The 21,200-nt window shown below is 45.3% G+C and overlaps 1 protein-coding gene across 4 annotated transcripts in view; it reads right to left on the reverse strand.

Moving 5' to 3' along the window:
- The window catches only part of P4HA1 (prolyl 4-hydroxylase subunit alpha 1), a 299,327-nt gene that overhangs the window by 89,945 nt on the left and 188,182 nt on the right, over positions 1–21,200 (reverse strand). For 2 of the 4 annotated variants that reach the window (XM_069240399.1, XM_069240398.1), the window contains exon 9: positions 7,530–7,600. The exons of the other annotated variants lie outside the window; for them this stretch is intronic. In XM_069240399.1, coding sequence (XP_069096500.1) covers positions 7,530–7,600 — 71 coding nt within the window. The remainder of the gene's footprint in view (positions 1–7,529; positions 7,601–21,200) is intronic. 4 annotated transcript variants of the gene reach the window in all.

Consider the following 21,200-nt stretch of genomic DNA (forward strand, 5'->3'; position numbering starts at 1 on the left):
TTTCACTACAGGTCACTGCAAGTCATTCCTATGGCAGCCCCCCCCAGCCCAGAGGACAGGGTGCAAGTACCTGTGTGTGAGGGCACCCCTGCACTAGCAGAGGAGCCCCCACAAACTCCAATTCCATTTTCCTGGACTTTGTGAGTGCGGAGATGCCATTTTATGCGTGTACTGGACATAGGTCACTACTCATGTCCATCTACATAATGGTAACTCCGAACCTAGGCATGTTTGGTATCAAACATGTCGGAATCATACCCCAATACTGTTGCCAGTATTGGAAGTATGATTCCATGCACTCTGGGGGCTCCTTAGAGGACCCCCAGCATTGATCCTACCAGCCTTTTGCGGTTTTCAAGGCAGCCCAAGCTCCTGCCACCCCTCAGAGAGGTTTCTGCCCTCCTGCTGCTTGAGCAGCTCAAGACCAGTAATGCAGAACAAAGGATTTCCTTTAGGAGAGGGGGGTAACACCTTCTCCCTTTGGAAATGGGTATTACATTGCTTGGGACGGGTAGCCTTCCCAAGCCACTGGTATGCTTTGAAGGGCACATTTGGTGCCCTCCATGCATAAACCAGTCTACACCGGTTCAGCGACCTCCAGTCCCTGCTCTGGTGAGACAATGGACAATGGAAAGGGGCATGACAACTCCAATGTCCATCACCAGCCCAGGTGTGGTGCTCATAGCTCCTCCAGAGGGTCCCTGGGTTCAGCCAGTCTGAATCCAAGGTTGGCAGGGACCTCTGGGAGCATTTGAGTGACCAGGTCATGCAGGTGACTTTGGATCCCCTTCCTGATAGGTGTTCACCTGGGCAGGTGACCAATTCCCCTTTCAAGGCTATTGAGGGTCTGTCTCTTGGGTGGGTCCCCAGATTCAGCTTGCACAATTCCAGCAGAACTTCTCACAACCTCTACTTCGACTTCCAGCCACTGGAACCGCAACTAGACCCTCCAGGAACCGACAATCTACATCCACGACGAAGACCCTTCTTGCAATGTTGTTTCCACGAGTCATCCAGCTTCTGCAACATTTCCCCAGCTCTGCATCCTCTGAGCGTGGCAAGTCTTCAGTCTGCATGAGAAGGAAGAAGTAATCTCCCTTGGAGTGAAGGAGTCCCTCCCCTGCATCTGCAGGCACCAACTGCAACGACTGGCTGCGTGGATCTCCTCTCATCCTGAGCTACGTGGATCCTGCATCACAGGTGGTGATCAGGAGTAGTCCTCTTGGTCCTCTCTGCCAGCTGTCCAACTTTGGTGGAGGTAAGCCCTTGTCTTACCATGTAGGACAGTACCTCCGTGCACAGAGTCTCTTGCAGCTACCTAGGCTTGTTTGCATCTCCTCCAAGGGATGTTCAGGCTCTGTGTAGCCCCAGCCCTCAGCACTCCTTCCTGCGACGCAAAGCCCTCTGTGTGCTTCTCCTGCAGCATGGGACCCTTCTCCAGTTGTGCTGCGTGGGCTCCTCTGGGACTCTTGGTTCCTCGTCCAGAGTGTCACCTGTGGGGGCTGCCTTTCATTATGGACTCTCAGCCTTGCTGAGGGTTCCCCTATGACTCCCTCTCTCCCCATCCCCCCCACACATGGGTTGAGTCCTGCTGGGCCTTCCTGGTCCTCGGCAGCTCCACTTTGTGCTTCACCGTGACTTCTGCTTATGCCAAGGCTTGTTGTTGGCTTTTCCTCGCCACTGACCAACTGCAATCATCTATCCAGCGTGGGACATCAACTGCATCCTTCAGGAACTCTTCACCTGCTCCAGGGCCGCATTCCTGACCGTCTTCGTCCTACCGTCGACCAACTCCTACAAACACAGCTGGGTGGGTAGTAGATCCTGCTCCCCCGGACTCTTCTGTGACTTTTGGACTTGGTCCACTTCTTCCACAGGTCTTCCTTTTCAGGAATCCACGGTTGATTTTTTGCAGTCTTGTCTGGGTGTTGCATTTTCTTCTATTCCTTCCATTTGGGTGGTTTGGGGAAAATCTAGTAACTTACTCCTTTCTTCCTGGTTGCTGGGGGCACTGTGGTACTTAGCTTTGGGGTTTTGTAGGTACTCCAGCTCCCCTATACACATTCCACTTACCCAGGTGGTGGTCCTACATTTGTATTCCATTTTTTTTGTATATGATTTGGGCTCCCCCTAGGGTCACTACTTTCTATTTGCCTTCGCACTGTTTTCTATCACTTTCTATGCCTATTACTGATTACTAGCCTACATATCTAGAGTGTTACTTACCTCACCATTCGAGGGTTGCCTCTCTAGTACTTTTTGGTAATTGTGTCACTAAAATAAAGTACCTTTATTTTTGAAACACTGGGTGTTTTCTTTCATGTGTGTAAGTCCTGTGTGACTACAGTGGTACTGGGTGAGCTTTGCATGTCTCCAAGATAAGCCTTGGCTGAAAAATAAAACACAGCTACCTCTAGAGAGCCTGGCTTCTAGACACTGCATACACTACACTAATAGGGGATACCTAGACCTGGTGTAAGGCACAACTGAGATTCCAAATCTCTGAAACATTACCTGGACATTTTATCAATGATAAAAATGATTTAACTCAAAATGAACTCTGGGTTAAATAATCTGCAGACCTAAGAATCAGATGGAATGAATAAAAGAATGAACTGGGGTTGTTTGGTTTAAATCTTCAAACCGAAACTTGGGGCCTTCAGGAATTTTGAAGTATAAAGACTCCACAAAGAGTCCTGGTTAAAACTTGGGTCTCAAGTTGGCAGAGGCCCAATTAGGGACCACAATCCTGGTCAGGGTAAATCACACTCCCTTAATTAACCTGTGTTCGCCCTCTGGTAGCTTGGCAGAGAGCTGTCAGGCTTAACTTAAGAGGCAATGTGAAAAGTACTTGAGCAACACACGTAAAATACAGTAACTCAATGAAGACAACACAAAAGGACCCCATCACTAGTTTATAAAAATCTGTTTGTGCAAGAATCAGCTGCAGGATTCGCTTCTGGGGCTCAGAACTAAAGAGGGGCAATTCAGCCAAGGATAGGACACAAATGGCAGAGTATAGATGCACCAGGAGAGTTGCAAGCGGTCTTCGATGTCCCCGAGACTGCAGAAGAACAGGGGTCAGCCAGCAAGCTGACTCACATCCCTGACTCCAGACTATCAGTTGGGGGTACTCAGCCCTTTGTGTGGGGCTGAGGCCATTACACTTCGAAGTGTAAGTGTGAGCACTTCCCATCCTCCCTGCCCAGGAAGGCCCATCAGCATACAGATGCAGTTGGGTGTCTGTGCTGTGGGTGTCTGGTGGGAATGCACAAACGTAGCTGTCTCCCACCCAGACCAGACTTGTATTGGAGACAGGCTATCAGGCACACATCAGTGAGAGCAGAGAAATGCCCACTGTCTAAAAGTGGCATTTCATTTCTAAAATAGTAGTAATAAATTTGACCTTACCAGTAAAGAGGAGCTACCATTACTATTCCAATCATAGTAAACATGATTCAGCTACTCCTTTCTGATCAGAATTACCACAAGTGTATAAGGGAACCCACCAATGCTAACGTATGGGAGGGGCAGGCCTCACAGTATTAAAAAACTAAATAGGCTTTTTGTCACTACCAGGACATGCAATACTTAAAACTACATGTCCTACCTTTTACTTACACAGCACCCTGCCCATAGGGCTACTTAAGGCCTACCTTGGGGTTATCCTATGTGTAATAAAAGGGGGGGGTTGAGGCTTGGCAAGTAGTTTTAAGTGCCAAGTCGGAGTAGCAGTAACCTGCACAGACAGGTTTGAAAGGCTACTTCTGTGGGTTGTACAATCAGTGCTGCAGGTTCACTAGTAGCATTTAATTTACAGGCCCTGGGTATATGGTATACAATTTCACAATGCACATACAAGTAGATTAAATATGCAAAACAGGTGTAAACTAATGCTACCATGTTTAGGGCAGAAGCACATGCACTTTTGTACTGGTTAGCAGTGGTAAAGGGCTCAGAGTCCTAAGGCCAACAAAAAGATTCAGTCAAATGTAGAGGGAAATATGGAAAAAGTTTGAGGGTATTAATGCAGAAAGGGCCATTTCCAGTACATCCACTTTTTCAATTTCTAATTAAGTGAATAATTATTTATTACACCAGTTAATTTTCATTAACTTTATTTTTTTCCCAGCAATTGACTTGATTCAGTAAGATAATTTAACTCTGCTGCAAAATTGTCCTTTCTATATTCTCGCCAAGTGTTTGCAACCAAATCTTAACGGACTCCAAACCAGACCAAAGCAATACACAGAACGCTTAGCCTATATGCAACTTTCTGGTGTAGACCTATTTGTCAACATCCATTTAATCATCAAAGTATGCTTTTACTTCCCTAATTTCACAGAAGGGCTGTTTAGGCCCAAAAGGCACTTATGTTTACATATATGAAGTAAACAGTTCTTGAAAGTCAGAAAGAATATTTAATACTACTGTGTGCACCAAATACTACCTTGAAAATAAATTGAAATAAAGTTGATCAAAAAAGCAAAGAGCTTCATGTGTGGTTACTGACAAGCTTCTAACAGATATGAAACAATCTAAGTAAGCTTTGTCCATAGTTCTGTGCACAGAGAACACAGCATGATGATTTGCACTGTGACTTTTGTGACTGTCAAGATAAACCTGGATATAACTCAATAAGGTGAGACTGTGGGATGACCCCTCTTATTTAAGGGATTTTTTGTCTTGATAACTTAATTGTATTGGAGTTTTAGGACATTCGTAATCAACAAAGTAACTTGACTCTCCAGCCACTGGAGGTGGTATACAGTAGTCACCTTTACACAGTGCAGATTAAATGTAATTCAAATCACAAGGTGAAAGTAAACAGAGGCCAAGAATACAAATGACATGTGATTCAAAACAGGTAAACCATTTAAGTTCAAACCTGGATGGGTCCCCTGGGAGATAACATTGTGATAACGTCTCTGTCAGTAAAACAGATCTTTGTAGACTTTTGAAGTCGTCTCACGGAACGTGACATTAAAAGAACATCAAAATACAGGAGATAACACTGGAACAGTCATATACAGAGATAAAATAGCAAACGTTTGCTATTGCACAGCCCCTCTCATTTATATTGCTACCTGAATGACAGATGGGCAAACTGACGTATGGCATGACATCAGAACCAAGCAGACACTAATAGAGGGCAGACACAGCTACAGAGGAAACCTTCAAGTAACAGCTTGAAAAGATATGGAAACTAAAACCTGCTTGGCCACACATGGGATTTTTTTGCAAGCAAAACAGACGAAAAGTCTGGATAAACATTTGTCTAATTTAAGAGAAAATATTTGCTCCCATGTATCACCCATATCCTAATGCAGTTCTATATCCCTCAGATTTTAATATGTCTTTAAATGGCAAGCCCCAGCCAAGGGTTTCTGTCACATCCCCATGGTGGAACTGCTCGTAAGGGAATGGGATTCGAGTTCCCTCAGCCTACCCACTTCAATGTTGTGAATTACTGCAAGCAAGTCCTGGAAAAGGATATTTGTAAGGGCAAATAATGAAACCATAAGCAACCTGTCCAAAATATCCCTTCCTGCTTGTTTCCATAGAATACTTTCTGTGTAAAAAAATTGGATCCTTTTTTGCCTTTGGCACAAATAGTATAGCCTTCAGTTTAAGGAGATTCCTTAAGTTAGAACATTTTAATATCAGATTTCTTGAGATAACGGACCATTGATTTGCTCATCTTCAAGTAAAACATCCTAGCACAAGTTAAAGACACTTCTAGGTCCTTAGAACAGCGCTGTTCAGGAGGACGGATTTGTCAATTATCCAAAGAGGAGGGGTAGAGGGAGAATGAAAGGTTGTCTTGATGAAGCAAAATTAGAATACAAGATAGCGTTTTGCCTGTGGAAAAACCGCAAAAGGACCATAATTCATAGACAGGTCAGGTTGCATTAAGTGATTCTAGGTCAGGTTCCATTAAGGGATTCTAGGTCAGGTTCCGTTAAGTGATTCTAAGCAAGCATGAAACACCATGCAGAGGAACCAGTAATTTTAATGGGTGTACAAAGCTAAGTCAAGTGTTATGGGGGCAGACACTGTGATTATGGTAAAATTAGATGTAAAGGACACAGAACATGGTCCAGAAGAGTAAAGAAAGGGGCAAACACAGTCAATCTTGTTGCCCATCAAGAAAGTCAGACGAACGGCGAATCCATCAACTCTGAAATGAATATTTTGCAGCTGGTAGGGATGAGGGAACTAGAACAGTCATAAAAGGGGGAGAAAATACCATAATTTGGCTGGCGGTAGTTTTCAGCTGCGAGTACTTTCGGGGGGAAATGGAAATCAAGTACAAAGTTAAATAGCTCCTTCATTAAGGCAGGAAGAACACTGAACTGAACCCATTGGACAACTGTGGGTTGTCCCAGGTTGAGGGGTTCCAGGCGTAGTATCTATAGAGCGCCTCCCTCCACTGTCCAGTGGGTCTATGTCCAAAAGAACATATCTTGAAGAACCTCTGTTTGCATAAAGAGATGATTACTCTACCCATGTTTCTTTTTCACATGTCTCAATTCTCAAATCACACCCACAAGACTCTTTCAACAGAGATGGAACAAAATAAAAGGGTAGCGGGACACAGCCCCAAACAACGTATGTAGCTTATTTATCACATTCCAATACCCAAATCCTGTCTGAGCTACATTCTCTGAAATGTAACTAATGCTGTACAGGTAAAATCAGGTAGCAGAGGAAGCCTGCGAGTTGAAACAATCGCCTTTGGCAAGTCAACCCACAAATAAAAACATGTGATTCCCTATTATTAAAACTCTTTCAGCAGATTTCAATTCCTCTCAGGTCAGTGGAACATCCTAAATATGCTGAAGGATGGAAGGCAGAACGACGAAAAGAATACTATGTAGAAAAAGATATGCATTATCGGATTTTTAAAAAAATGTTTTACTTGTGCTATATAGTTTCTCAAGCTTCGAGAGTTTGGTGTTGAGAATGAAGATTTTTTTATTTTATTGATCCAACTACAGAGTTCACATTGTGCCGGTCTGCCTTTATGGAACACGTAGTGTTGTACTGTTCCACTTCTTACATATGTTGCATATGCGTATTCACAATTACCATTGCTGAACTAATGAAAAACCATTCATCATAAAAATCCTACTCTTAAATAGATAACTTTCTAGCTGATGTGCTACAAAGACTGAAACTAAAATGTATTCAAATGGAGAGCATAAATGCAAAAGCTATCAAACAGCTAATAATTACATTTATTCCTGTAAACTATATGACATTGCCTAGAAGTCGACAGTTGTTAATTCATAGCAAAACATACTTTAGTATCGTTTTTGTCAGGTAAAATATACCTGTGAGACCTTGCCGTCTGAGGAAAATTTTATTATGCCCTAAATTGCGCTACCCCTGTTCTCATCTACTGTGGAAGCGTAATAGCTGCATTTTATAATAGATGTAAAAAATGTATACTATTAAAAAAATAAAACCCTTCCAATTTTAGTATGAATGTCAACTTCGTCTAATCTTTACAGTGTGACCCTTACCTTTTAGAGACTCTGTACTGTGCGGTGGTCAACTTTCCCGTTGCTGGGTCATGCACTGTAGCCCGTCTCAGCTACAAAAAGAAAAAAAAAAGGGTGGGTTTTTAAAATAGCAGGTGTTTTTTTCGGTGTGTCTTTTTCCATTTGAAAGTGACAGGATGGTTTCTGATTGGTCTGGATTAGATTTATTTTTCCTCTCTAAAGGTTGGAAAGATTAACGGGTGTAAATTAACACTTCCGAAAACTCTTTTTTGTCTGTTTTCTATTTATTACTACCGAGTTTCACAAGTGTCATTTGTCTTCTGAACTGCTTTCTTCTTGCCAGCATTACAGTACAAGAACTCTAGAATCTTTGTCAAGAGACTAAAGGAAATTAGTGTGGGGGTCTGAAAGAATAAATTTGAATTCAAGACCAAAATAATCACTTTAGAAAGATTTGCATTACCTATAGTTTCATATGAAATCTCCTCCAGTGTTCCTTTAACAATACAACTCTTTTTTAGCGATAAAGAGGGGCACAAAGACAGGTCATCTTAGGACCGAGGTCATCAAGACGGATATTGCAAGTCTTATCATTAAGTGGCACTTGTGTTTTATTTGCGAGCACCTATGATCAGTGCAGCTTGGGCAAACATCATGTGCCAGGGCCCAATGTTTGCTTTTAAACGTCATAGAGAAATAACTGCCTTCTCTCCAGTCTATTACTCTTTCATGAATAGTACTAACAAACAAGGGACAAAGGTATGTCCACCAAACTGATTTCAGATAACTGGTGCCAACATAAAACAGCTTTCGGACTGAAAAATAAGTCCGATAACAGAACATTAAGTGACTAAGATGTAAGGGAAGGTGGTAGGCCAGTCTGCCATCTTTAGCTCATTTTAATGGTCCAAGATTGCGTTTTCATAAAAAAAATTAATTGGAATTAAAAAATACATGAAAATATAATTAGAAAGATATCTTTGTAATCATGAATGAGCCATGACTAAAATGTATCTTTTGCATGGTTCGTTAAAACACGGACACAAAATAAATTAACTTCAGACAGCTTTCAAAACTTTTTATGCAATTATTCCTTAATCCTGTATCTATTGTGAGGGGAACAGGCCCTCAGAATTACATATGGCTTCCTTTAACCCGTTAAGGTAGCTCGGGAAGGGGAGGGGGGGGGGGTTCAGAATTTTTACATGTACATAAGGCATACAACAAGTCCCTTACCTCAGACAGTAACTGCTGTGAAGGAACTTCTGCCCTACCAATTCAACTTGGGAATAGTCTGTACTTGTGTCTACACTAACAGACCAGCTATTGGGATGTATCAATCCATTTTCCATGATTAACAGTAAATCACGAACGGTCCAGTGTATTTTGAGGCTGTTGCTGAAACTGCCCTACTTGTGAAGGAATCCAGCACTGAGGGTCTTGGGATATAGAGACACTGTTAATTTTTAGGCAGATGTGTATTTGGTTCGCAAGAACATCTGCGCACAGAAATCTGGATTTGCCCTGAACATTTTTCAAATTTGATTGTCCCTTTAACGATAAAACTGGACTGGCTCCAGAAGGGACCTTGCAGGTTAAGTTGACCAGTTCACTTTACGGACACAACAGAAAGAGAGAAAAATCAATTAAAAAGGTTTCACATTCTGTTCAGCCAAAGGAAGTGAAGTCTTTAGGGAATTCCTAACTTAAAAATTCTGAAGGACCTAAACAGCTTAAATAGAAGCACCTTCTCCTAAAATAGGGTTTGCAGAGTGGACTGTACTTGATCCAACTTGTCCAACGAACACAACGAGAGTAAGTTAGCAGGAGCTGACTGGAGGTGGCTGGGGTAGAGGTGAGAAGTTGGCCAAGAGTGCGAGTAGCATGACAAAATGGCCAAGATTTAAACTGTAAACGTCTAATTAATAAGGTATCTGCTCGGAGGTATAATCCAGTCACTGGATAGCCCACTGAAGGTATAAAGCAGGTAAAAGAGGAAAGAATACAACAAAGTTACATTAACTATTTTTCTTTGGTTTAAAGGTGTAGGCACAGATGGTACTGATGTGCTTTACAGAGGAGTAAGGGATTTTATGGAAACCAAGTGTCAAAAGTTAAAAGTCGCATGCAGGTACCAAAAGTGTTCTGGAAAAATATATTTTAAAAAATTGGGAAGGTACAGTACAAAGAAGTCAACACATGGTATGGCAAGCACATTTAGGAGCGGTCAATGGCTTATTTATTTGTTAGAGGTACAAATAGACAATTCAGATGGGGGGGGGTCATATTTGATAAGGCAATGTTATAAAAGAGCAGCTTTTTCTAGGTGATAAAAAACTGAACTGTTGGGAATGATAAGGAGTGGTTAAAGTCTAAAATACTCCAGTTGGAGAGAAGGTTGATACACAACTCAAAAGGCTCACTGCAAGCCTGGAATCAGAGCTTCGCTAGGTTCTTGTAGCTTCAGGTCTCGAGAGCTTCAAAAAGAAAATGGTACCTCTTAACGATGATACCAATCCCAGTATTAAGAAAAACTGTCTTTGGTTACCTTTTACGGTTAACACGGATGATGGATTTACTGCTCTAAAACAAATAAAACAATACACAGTTCCACTGTCTTGAACATTACATTGTATTTAAAATTTGAAATGGCTGCTTCTCCAGTTTTATTTCATGGCAACTGTAGGCCATTGTATGGGAACGTCACTAGAGCTGGTGTTCACAATCAGTACGTATTGCTAATTCCCCACCACATATGGTGTAAGCATGATGACATTCAAGAATTCAATCAAAATACTGGACAAGATGAAAGCGGTGTCATGGAGCAGAAGTTCAGACACACCAGCAATTTGGAAAGCAGCAGCTTCTCTTGTCAACCTTTTGGACCACAGGCACTGCAAAAAGATAAGAGGTCTGGGTTGCTTCGTCTTGATAATTCTGACAGCAGAGAGAAGGGGTCAGGATATGAAGAGCCCATGATGGGTGATGTGCAGGGAGTGGGCATTTGTGATAGTGAAAGAGAAACTGACCTTTGTTTGTTACGATCAGGTATATATTTGGAACTTCAAAACATCCTCAGTGTAAACTTTAAGTGTTAGTGCCCGCAGCTACGGACAATAACGGCTGTTATTTACCCTCCCCCCAAATTATGGTCCAATGCCGCTTGCGCAGATCTAGGGTGAAAGGAGAGTAATTAAAAGCTTTTATTGCACCACAGGTAAAGCCAACAAGGAATTGCTTGCATCTTTCACTTACTGTTGCAACTTTTTATCAGCTTCCTATTGTTCAAAATGGTTCAAACATACTTTTGACAACTGCCACAGAGGTTGTCCCATTCTCACTTCTCTGGCAACAACTACACTGTCTAAATATTGGAGACAGAAATGCTGGTTAAACCATGGGCACTGCACAATATTTCAAATCCTTGGCTATGAGGGGGCAGGACTTGCCCGGCCCTAAGATGCCATTCAGGGGACCTCCTTCGGTTGCACGTCTATCCGTAATCATCCTGGTGCTATAGCGCCATATGTCACTACCCTGTTCACCTCCTTGGCAGTCTGCACGGGCGGTGCCAGCATTGGAGCTGCAATTCCGCCGTGTGATGGTGCCTGGAGCCGCTGGTCATCGCATGAGCGGGGACAAGTGTATGCCGCAGGACTAACTGCTGTGCTGCTGGAGCCGAACGGACCCTGGTGCTGCCCTTTACGGGGCCCCCACTACACCGACTGCCTGTGCCAGGCGTGGGGTGTGCTCCGGGAGTCGCAGCTGAGTGGACTGGCTTCATGGGGAAGGGCAGACTGAGTGAAGCCCCTGGGCTAGTGACACTGCCAGGGCCGAATCTTGGCAACTGTGCCGGTGCAGGCCTGTGTTCCACACTGGGCACTGCAGTCTCCCTTACAATGTGCCAGGGGCGGCGCAGGAGCCTTACGCCCTCGGAACACTAATCAGCAGTGAGTGGCAGCGGTCTATAATGGGCACACCAGATAAAATGCAACCCTAACTGCAACCGGAGCTGTGGAGGACTATCAAGCTTCATGATGAAGGCGCAGCAATACGCAAGGCTTGTCGGGATGTTGCAGGGCCAGAGATGGGTAGCGAGCTGCAGCAGATTCCGACTGTTATGCAGCACTGCCTCACTAAAATGGACGACAAGATTGATGCGCTGTCCTGGATGGACTGGATGTCCGAGCGCCTGGACAAGCATGCAGAACGGCTTGAAATGATGGAGGAGTGTGTTCGGAAGCCAAGGATGAACAGGTTACTGGCTCAGCATCCCAGAAACAGATGGCGCAAGTGCTCACTGCAGGCTAACATTCAAGATTTTAAAGCTTGTTCACATCCACACAATCTCCAGATTGTAGACCTGGATGATCCACGGACATAGGCAACATGGAGAGGTACGTGGAACAACTACTCGTTGATCTTTTGGGGCAGGAGACATTCTCTGACATTTGTGGTGGAGCGCGCCCACCGTTACCTTGGATGTGTTTGCTTGTTTTCCCGGAAAGCCGGTGAAGGTGGCCTTGGAGTAAGACTGCAGATATCATGCTGTGGTTTCCCCTATGCCGGAATAGTAGTTAATACCTGCGTCCTGGATGTGTGACTCACTGCTCTGGTGGCACTGAGTGGGCCCCGGACGCCAGACAAGTAACCTGCGGGTGAACGCGTGGTGGAGGCTAGTTTCCTGTAATTGGTTTTTCTTACAGATGTTTTAGCACACACTATGCCGGATTGCGGTCCCCTGAGCCTTGGTGTTGCAGGGTAGTTTGGCAGGACACCATCGGTCCTCATGGGTGCTCCACACTGTTTAAATTGGGATTATGTTAAATGGGCACAGGGTGGGCATTTCACTGCTGTGTTGTTTGAGGAGCCCAGGGTGGATGTGGGGTAGGTTGGGTTCAATACAACCATTAACTGAACTGGTGAATGCTGTCTGCAGGGTGCGATCCGCAACATGCTTTGATTGTGAAGCTATTGAGCCGTGGTGATGAATGATGGTGCATCTGGTGACGGAGTGGACGCTAAGAGTTCACTGCTGATGAAATTGCTCATGTGGAACGTCAGGGGGCCAAAAGACTACAGGAAAGTGCACAAAGTGGCAGTATACTTAGAGACATAGCATAGATGTTGCCAATACTGCAGGAAACAAACCTGGTCCCTGGAAGCGGGCAGCAGAGCATGAGGGTTGCATGTTACATGGCAGGCTTCACTCGGGAAGTAAGATTCAGGAAGGTGGCCAATTTGTGGTAGTGCAGTGTCATAAGGATAATTTGGCTGCTCTATTAGTGGGCGTGTATGGCCCCCAATTATGATGATCCGCAGATTTTTCATGCCCGGCACACTAAGCTTTTACACCCACAATTGGCATATTGGTGCACCTATTTAAGTCCCTAGTATATCAAACCTAGGTACCCAGGGCACTGGTAAACCAGGGGACCTCCCCCCCCAATGGGCTGCAGCATGTATTGTGCCACCCATGAAAGCCCATGCAAACTGTCTGCGGGCCTGCCTCTGCAGCCTGCTTGAAATGATGCAGGCACCTTTCACTTAAGATATAATGCTTACCTTATATCCTGGTCACTGCAAGTCACCCCTCTGGTAGGCCATTCAGTCCAAGGGCAAGGTGCATGTCCCTAAGTGTGAGGGTAACCCTTGCATGAGCAGGGTACCCCTACAAATCCCAGACTCAGTTTCCTGAGATTTTTAAGTGCAAGGAAGCCATCTTAAGGTATGAAGTGGACACTGGTCAACACAATGGTCCAACAACATAATGGCTTCTCCGAAGATAGGCATGTTGGAAACATGCAACTACACCAATTCCAGTGCTAGTTGCATGATCCCCAGCACTCTAGGGGTTCCTTAGAGGATCCCCAAGTTCTGCCTGTGCAGCCTTAAGAGGTCTGGCTGCCAACCCACGCTGCTGCCAACCCCAGACACTGTTCTGCCCTCCTGCTGGTGAGACTCAGGCACAGAAAGGCAGCACAAAGGATTTTCTGCAAAGAAGCGGTGTGACCACCTCCCCCTGTGTATTAAGTGTCAAGGGCTGGGGTGGGATGGGGTGGCCTCTGAGCGCCACCAGACTGCTTTGACGGGCACATTTGGTGCCCTCCTTACATAATCCATTTCGCACCAGTTCATGAACCCCTGTTTCCCGCTCTGGCATGAAACCACACGAATGATAGAGGCGTGACCACCCCCCTGTCCAGCTCCTCCCCTAGGGAGGTGCACAGAGCTCTGCCAGGTGGCAGCTTGATGCTGCCATCTTGAAAAAAAGATGTGCAGAGGCCCCTGGGAGTATATGACTGGTTCCAGATGCCTCTGATAGGTGGTTCACCCAAGAGTGACCAACCCCCTTTTAGGGTTACTTAAGGGCTCCTCCATGGGTGGTTCCTCTGATTTGTTGAGAAGGTCTCTACAAGGAGCTCTCTGCAAGACATCTTCTGCTCCTGGCCTCTGGAACCACTGCTGGTCTGCTTTGGAACCAAAACAAGTCTGCTTCTGGTGGGAAGGCTCCCACTGCAACACTGTTTCTCCGGTTCCTGCAAGGTTCAGCAACATCCAAGGCTGTGCATCCTCCAGGGTCACAAGAACGGTTTGCACCTGGAAGCACAAAGGAATCTCCCTTGGAGTGGAGTCACTCCGTTGCAGTCACCTTAAGACAACGTCGACTGGCTTGTGGGGTCTGCTGTCCCATGGACATCCAAAGGCTCTGCATCACACGTGGTGGGTCTGTGGCCGCCCCTGGGTCCTGCATGAAACCTCTGTACACCACAAGTGTTGCTCTTGTCAAGGCTTGTTAAGTCTTCCTCCAGGAGATCTTCAGTCGCCAAGAAGCCCCAGCTTCCAGCACTCTGCAACTCGAAGATCAGCCCCTGTCCTCCAACTCCTGCGACAGGACTTGTTTGTTTTGCTGTTGAGACCTCCTTGTGACTCCCTGCGTCCACTGTCTGTGGGTCACTTGTGGGGGCTCGAACAACATCTGCTGGCCTTCTTACGTGCTGAGGACCACCCCTGACTCAAGGGTAGAGTCCTTTGGACCTTACTGGTCCCCAAAACTTTGCAAATACCTCTTCAGCTCCTGTTTGCATTTGCCAGTGCTTGTTGATGGCCTCACTGGTCACCAACCCTCCTGCAATCCAGCGACCGTAGAGGGACAGCTTGTAGGCGACTCCTGGGATCTTCTGCAGCTCCTAGTTTTTGAGCATAGTGGAAGTATGTGGTTGGGAATGAAATTAAGTGGGTTGTTTTGGAATTGTCAGCTGTGGAATTATATGGAGTGGTTTTGTGCCTAAAGGTCATGCGCTCAGGTAAATTTGCTCAGTTGAATGTCATGTCCACTAGCATCCAAGATGCACCCTTGACAGACCAATATAGGGTTACTATTTGTAAAAGCAAGAAAATGCAAGACTCCGCCCCTCGAATCCCCACTGTTGGATGCAAATAGGAAGCAAACTGTGCACTGTGAAGCTACTCTAAATGAATTTGTTGCAGAGGGGAACCATGAACGATTAAAAATCAAAGGGAAAACATCAAATCACTCGTTACTGTATTTAATATGTGAAGAACAACTTCAATATCTTCATATACTATTCAGCTACTCCAGTAAAAGAAATAGTGTCCCCTCTGTTCACAGTGGCTTATTTTACTATTTTGATGAAAGCACTGCCAATAAAATGATTAAGAACAATTAAAAATAGCCCCGACTTCTAACAGCAAACTGTTTGCACCCAAAACCCGAATCCATCTATGCACAAATACTTTCAAAGCTCACTAAAGGATTAAAAAAAATGAAATTGAAACGTGTGTTCAGAAAGAAAACCGTGGCTCCATTAGCACCATCAAAGTAAGTAGCAAACATGGAGGGATAGTGATGATTGCAAAACCGCAGCTGTGATGTGTATAGAGGATTTTTTAACGGAACCAATAGCGCTGAATAAGAAAACTTTTAAAGGGGAAGTGTGCATTATGTGGTCTTTAAAGCATTAGGGCATTAAATGACCTCTTCACCCCTCCCCTACCAGACCTCTGTGAACTGGGCACAAAAAAAGAGCAAAACTCGAACACTCGGAACTTTTTCAGTACACTTAAAACAACACTTACACTCCAGTTAGCTGAAGTCCTCCACCAATACACACAAAGTTTCAAGTAGGAGGCTAGATGGGTGGGGATGAGTCTGGCAGGCACATCATGACAGAATAACATCGCTCCACTGCAGCCATTCTAACCCCTGGCCCCTCCAGTCAATCTCGGTTTGCTTGTGACCTCTAGACAGAATAGCCACTCACTCTCCATTACATCCTCCTGTTACCCGTGGACTGGCAACGGGGACCAACTCCAATACAAAAGCTACGGAGCATTAATAAATTAGGATATATGATGCAACAAATAATATTCATAAATAAATTCATCTGCTCAAGTGCACCACCCGTGTCAAACGATCAAACATTGTAGCCCCGTTAGAAATAAACAAAGAAATCAAAATCGACTTAACGTGACAAGACCACAACTAGAGATGCAATACAATTTACAATGCGAGTGCTGAGTACAATGTCTAATAAGGAGGGCACATTCGAGTTGGGTGCTAAATTTTTATTATAATCTCTCTGCCTCTTTGACTCTGCTGGACAATATAACTAAAAGCTTTTCCGTGAGATCTTCCACACCAATCTAGGGCAGACGTGCTCTCCTTTCACAGAGAGGTTTGACTAGAGCTGAGACACACTATGGTGCATGTGAACGTGCATTTCGGGGTGTGAAAAACGGGATTCTACCTTTTCTCACACTTGAAAAGACCAAAACGTTGTTGTGAGCGGAGTATTACCATTAAGGTAACTGTGGCATGTACTGAGGCAGTTTTTCTTGGCACCGTTTGCATTCATGTATATTAATTGTATCAATTTAACCAGAAATTCCATATGTTAACTGCAATGGTAGCAGAAGGGGGTGCACAGGATTAAGGAGTTCATAATACACAATGCAAAATAAAAAAAGCCTAGAACTCGAATTCCAGTAATGATCTAGTACCGCAATGTACATAGGATTAAAAGGTGCATAATTCGAATTGATTCTTTTAGGCTCCCAAAGCTCCAAGTGTATCTTTTCTTACCCTTAGTTGTAAAGAGTTTAAACTTTCAAATATGGCTTTGACAAAAAACACAGAAACAGAAATGTGTCTCCAAGTTGTGAAATGCATTACTGCGAACATCAACTACCCATTGAGTTATTTAACCCAATAGTACTCAAATAATTTCCAATATACGTAATTTCATGTTTATTGGTCTTTATGCACATGTAAAGAAATGGCTCCCTGTTGCAGTTACCCCCCACTTTTTTGCCTGATACTGATGCTGACTTGACTGAGAAGTGTGCTGGGACCCTGCTAACCAGGCCCCAGCACCAGTGTTCCTTCACCTAAAATGTACCATTGTATCCACAATTGGCACACCCTGGCATTCAGATAAGTCCCTTGTAACTGGTACTTCTAGTACCAAGGGCCCTGATGCCAAGAAAGGTCTCTAAGAGTTGCAGCATGTCTTATGCCACCCTAGAGACCCCTCACTCAGCACAGACACACTGCTTACAAGCCTGTGTGTGCTAGTGAGAACAAAATGAGTAATTCGACATGGCACTCCCCTCAGGGTGCCATGCCAGCCTCTCACTGCCTATGCAGTATAGGTAAGACACCCCTCTAGCAGGCCTTACAGCCCTAAGGCAGGGTGCACTATACCATAGGTGAGGGTACCAGTGCATGAGCATGGTACCCCTACAGTGTCTAAACAAAACCTTAGACATTGTAAGTGCAGGGTAGCCATAAGAGTATATGGTCTGGGAGTCTGTCAAACACGAACTCCACAGCACCATAATGGCTACACTGAAAACTGGGAAGTTTGGTATCAAACTTCTCAGCACAATAAATGCACACTGATGCCAGTGTACATTTTATTGCAAAATACACCCCAGAGGGCACCTTAGAGGTGCCCCCTGAAACTTAACCGACTATCTGTGTAGGCTGACTAGTTCCAGCAGCCTGCCACACTAGAGACATGTTGCTGGCCCCATGGGGAGAGTGCCTTTGTCACTCTGAGGCCAGTAACAAAGCCTGCACTGGGTGGAGATGCTAACACCTCCCCCAGGCAGGAGCTGTGACACCTGGCGGTGAGCCTCAAAGGCTCACCCCTTTGTCCCAGCCCAGCAGGGCACTCCAGCTTAGTGGAGTTGCCCGCCCCCTCCGGCCACGGCCCCCACTTTTGGCGGCAAGGCTGGAGGGAACAAAGAAAGCAACAAGGAGGAGTCACTGGCCAGTCAGGGCAGCCCCTAAGGTGTCCTGAGCTGAAGTGACTCTAACTTTTAGAAATCCTCCATCTTGCAGATGGAGGATTCCCCCAATAGGGTTAGGATTGTGACCCCCTCCCCTTGGGAGGAGGCACAAAGAGGGTGTACCCACCCTCAGGGCTAGTAGCCATTGGCTACTAACCCCCCAGACCTAAACACGCCCTTAAATTTAGTATTTAAGGGCTACCCTGAACCCTAGAAAATTAGATTCCTGCAACTACAAGAAGAAGGACTGCCTAGCTGAAAAACCCCTGCAGAGGAAGACCAGAAGACGACAACTGCCTTGGCTCCAGAAACTCACCGGCCTGTCTCCTGCCTTCCAAAGATCCTGCTCCAGCGACGCCTTCCAAAGGGACCAGCGACCTCGACATCCTCTGAGGACTGCCCCTGCTTCGAAAAGACAAGAACCTCCCGAGGACAGCGGACCTGCTCCAAGAAAAGCTGCAACTTTGTTTCCAGCAGCTTTAAAGAACCCTGCAAGCTCCCCGCAAGAAGCGTGAGACTTGCAACACTGCACCCGGCGACCCCGACTCGGCTGGTGGAGATCCGACACCTCAGGAGGGACCCCAGGACTACTCTGATACTGTGAGTACCAAAACCTGTCCCCCCTGAGCCCCCACTGCGCCGCCTGCAGAGGGAATCCCGAGGCTTCCCCTGACCCCGACTCTTTGAATCCTAAGTCCCGACGCCTGGGAGAGACCCTGCACCCGCAGCCCCCAGGACCTGAAGGACCGGACTTTCACTGGAGAAGTGACCCCCAGGAGTCCCTCTCCCTTGCCCAAGTGGAGGTTTCCCCGAGGAACCCCCCCCTTGCCTGCCTGCAGCGCTGAAGAGATCCCGAGATCTCTCATAGACTAACATTGCGAACCCGACGCTTGTTTCTACACTGCACCCGGCCGCCCCCGCGCCGCTGAGGGTGAAATTTCTGTGTGGGCTTGTGTCCCCCCCGGTGCCCTACACAACCCCCCTGGTCTGCCCTCCGAAGACGCAGGTACTTACCTGCAAGCAGACCGGAACCGGGGCACCCCCTTCTCTCCATTCTAGCCTATGCGTTTTGGGCACCACTTTGAACTCTGCACCTGACCGGCCCTGAGCTGCTGGTGTGGTGACTTTGGGGTTGCTCTGAACCCCCAACGGTGGGCTACCTTGGACCAAGAACTAAGCCCTGTAAGTGTCTTACTTACCTGGTTAACCTAACAAATACTTACCTCCCCTAGGAACTGTGAAAATTGCACTGTGTCCACTTTTAAAACAGCTATTTGTGAATAACTTGAAAAGTATACATGCAATTTTGATGATTTGAAGTTCCTAAAGTACTTACCTGCAATACCTTTCGAATGAGATATTACATGTAGAATTTGAACCTGTGGTTCTTAAAATAAACTAAGAAAAGATATTTTTCTATATAAAAACCTATTGGCTGGATTTGTCTCTGAGTGTGTGTACCTCATTTATTGTCTATGTGTATGTACAACAAATGCTTAACACTACTCCTTGGATAAGCCTACTGCTCGACCACACTACCACAAAATAGAGCATTAGTATTATCTATTTTTACCACTATTTTACCTCTAAGGGGAACCCTTGGACTCTGTGCATGCTATTCCTTACTTTGAAATAGCACATACAGAGCCAACGTCCTACATTGGTGGATCAGCGGTGGGGTACAAGACTTTGCATTTGCTGGACTACTCAGCCAATACCTGATCACACGACAAATTCCAAAATTGTCATTAGAAATTCATTTTTGCAATTTGAAATTTTTCTAAATTCTTAAAAGTCCTGCTAGGGCCTTGTGTGTTAAGTCCCTGTTTAGCATTGTCTTTTAGAGTTTAAAAGTTTGTTAAAGGTTTGAAATTAGATTCTAGAAACAGTTTTAGATTCTTTAAAAAGTCTTCCAACTTTTAGCAAAATAATGTCTGATACAGAGATGAATGTGGTGGAACTCGACACCACACCTTACCTCCATCTTAAGATGAGGGAGCTAAGGTCTCTCTGTAATATAAAGAAAATAACCATTGGCTCCAGACCTACCAAAATTCAGCTCCAGGAGCTGTTGGCAGAGTTTGAAAAAGCCAACCCCTCTGAGGATGACTTCACAGAGGAAGAAATCAGTGACTTGGAGGGCAATTCCCCCCTTCCAGTCCTAAATAGGGAGACCAGGGACTCTCAAGCCCTGTCCCCAAAAATGATAGTCAGAAATGTTGCTTCCCTCACAGGAGGGTCCAGCATTTCTGAAATCACTGAGGATGCTCTCAGTGAGGATGACCCCCTGTTAGCCAGGATGGTCAAAAGATTGGCTTTGGAAAAGCAGCTCCTAGCCATAGAAAGGGAAAGAAAAGAGATGGGCCTAGGTCCCATCAATGGTGGCAGCAACTTAAATAGGGTCAGAGATTCTCCTGACATCCTAAAAATCCCCAAAGGGATTGTAACAAAATATGAAGATGGTGATGACATCACCAAATGGTTCACAGCTTTTGAGAGGGCTTGTGTAACCAGAAAAGTAAACAGATCTCACTGGGGTGCTCTCCTTTGGGAAATGTTCACTGGAAAGTGTAGGGATAGACTCCTCACACTCTCTGGAAAAGATGCAGAATCTTATGACCTCATGAAGGGTACCCTGATTGAGGGCTTTGGATTCTCCACTGAGGAGTATAGAATTAGATTCAGGGGGGCTCAAAAAACCTCGAGCCAGACCTGGGTTGATTTTGTAGACTACTCAGTAAAAACACTAGATGGTTGGTTAACTGGAAATGAAGTGTGTGACTATGTTGGGCTTTATAATTTGTTTATGAAAGAACACATTTTAAGTAACTGCTTCAATGAAAAGTTGCATCAGTATCTGGTAGACCTAGGTCCAATTTCTCCCCAAGAATTGGGAAAGAAGGCAGACCACTGGGTCAAGACTAGGGTAACCAAAACTTCCACTGGGGGTGACCAAAAGAAAGGGGTTACAAAAACTCCCCAGGAGAAAGTGGGTGACACTAGAAACAAAGAAAAAGTGTCCTCTGTAGGCCCCCAAAAACCAGAACAGGTGGGTGGGCCCCAAGACACAACCCAAAACAAAGGTGGGTACCAGGGTAAGAACTGGGATGCCACTAAGGCATGGTGCCACAACTGTAAACAGTCTGGGCACCACACCAAGGACACTTCTTGTCCCAAAAACAAACCCCAGAACAAAATTCCAGGGGTAACCAGTGTAGCCATGGGAGATGACCCCTCAGATGAGGAGGTCTTCCTAGCCTTCAACTGGAAACAGGGCCCAACAGGTGAGTTGGAGATTCCAGAGGGAAGTAGACACTTCCACCACCTACTGGTGAATGGAATCCCAACCACTGCCCTGAGAGACACTTGTGCCAG

The sequence above is a fragment of the Pleurodeles waltl genome, chromosome 6 (assembly GCF_031143425.1).
Source record: "Pleurodeles waltl isolate 20211129_DDA chromosome 6, aPleWal1.hap1.20221129, whole genome shotgun sequence".
NCBI classification, from domain to species: Eukaryota; Metazoa; Chordata; class Amphibia; order Caudata; family Salamandridae; genus Pleurodeles; species Pleurodeles waltl.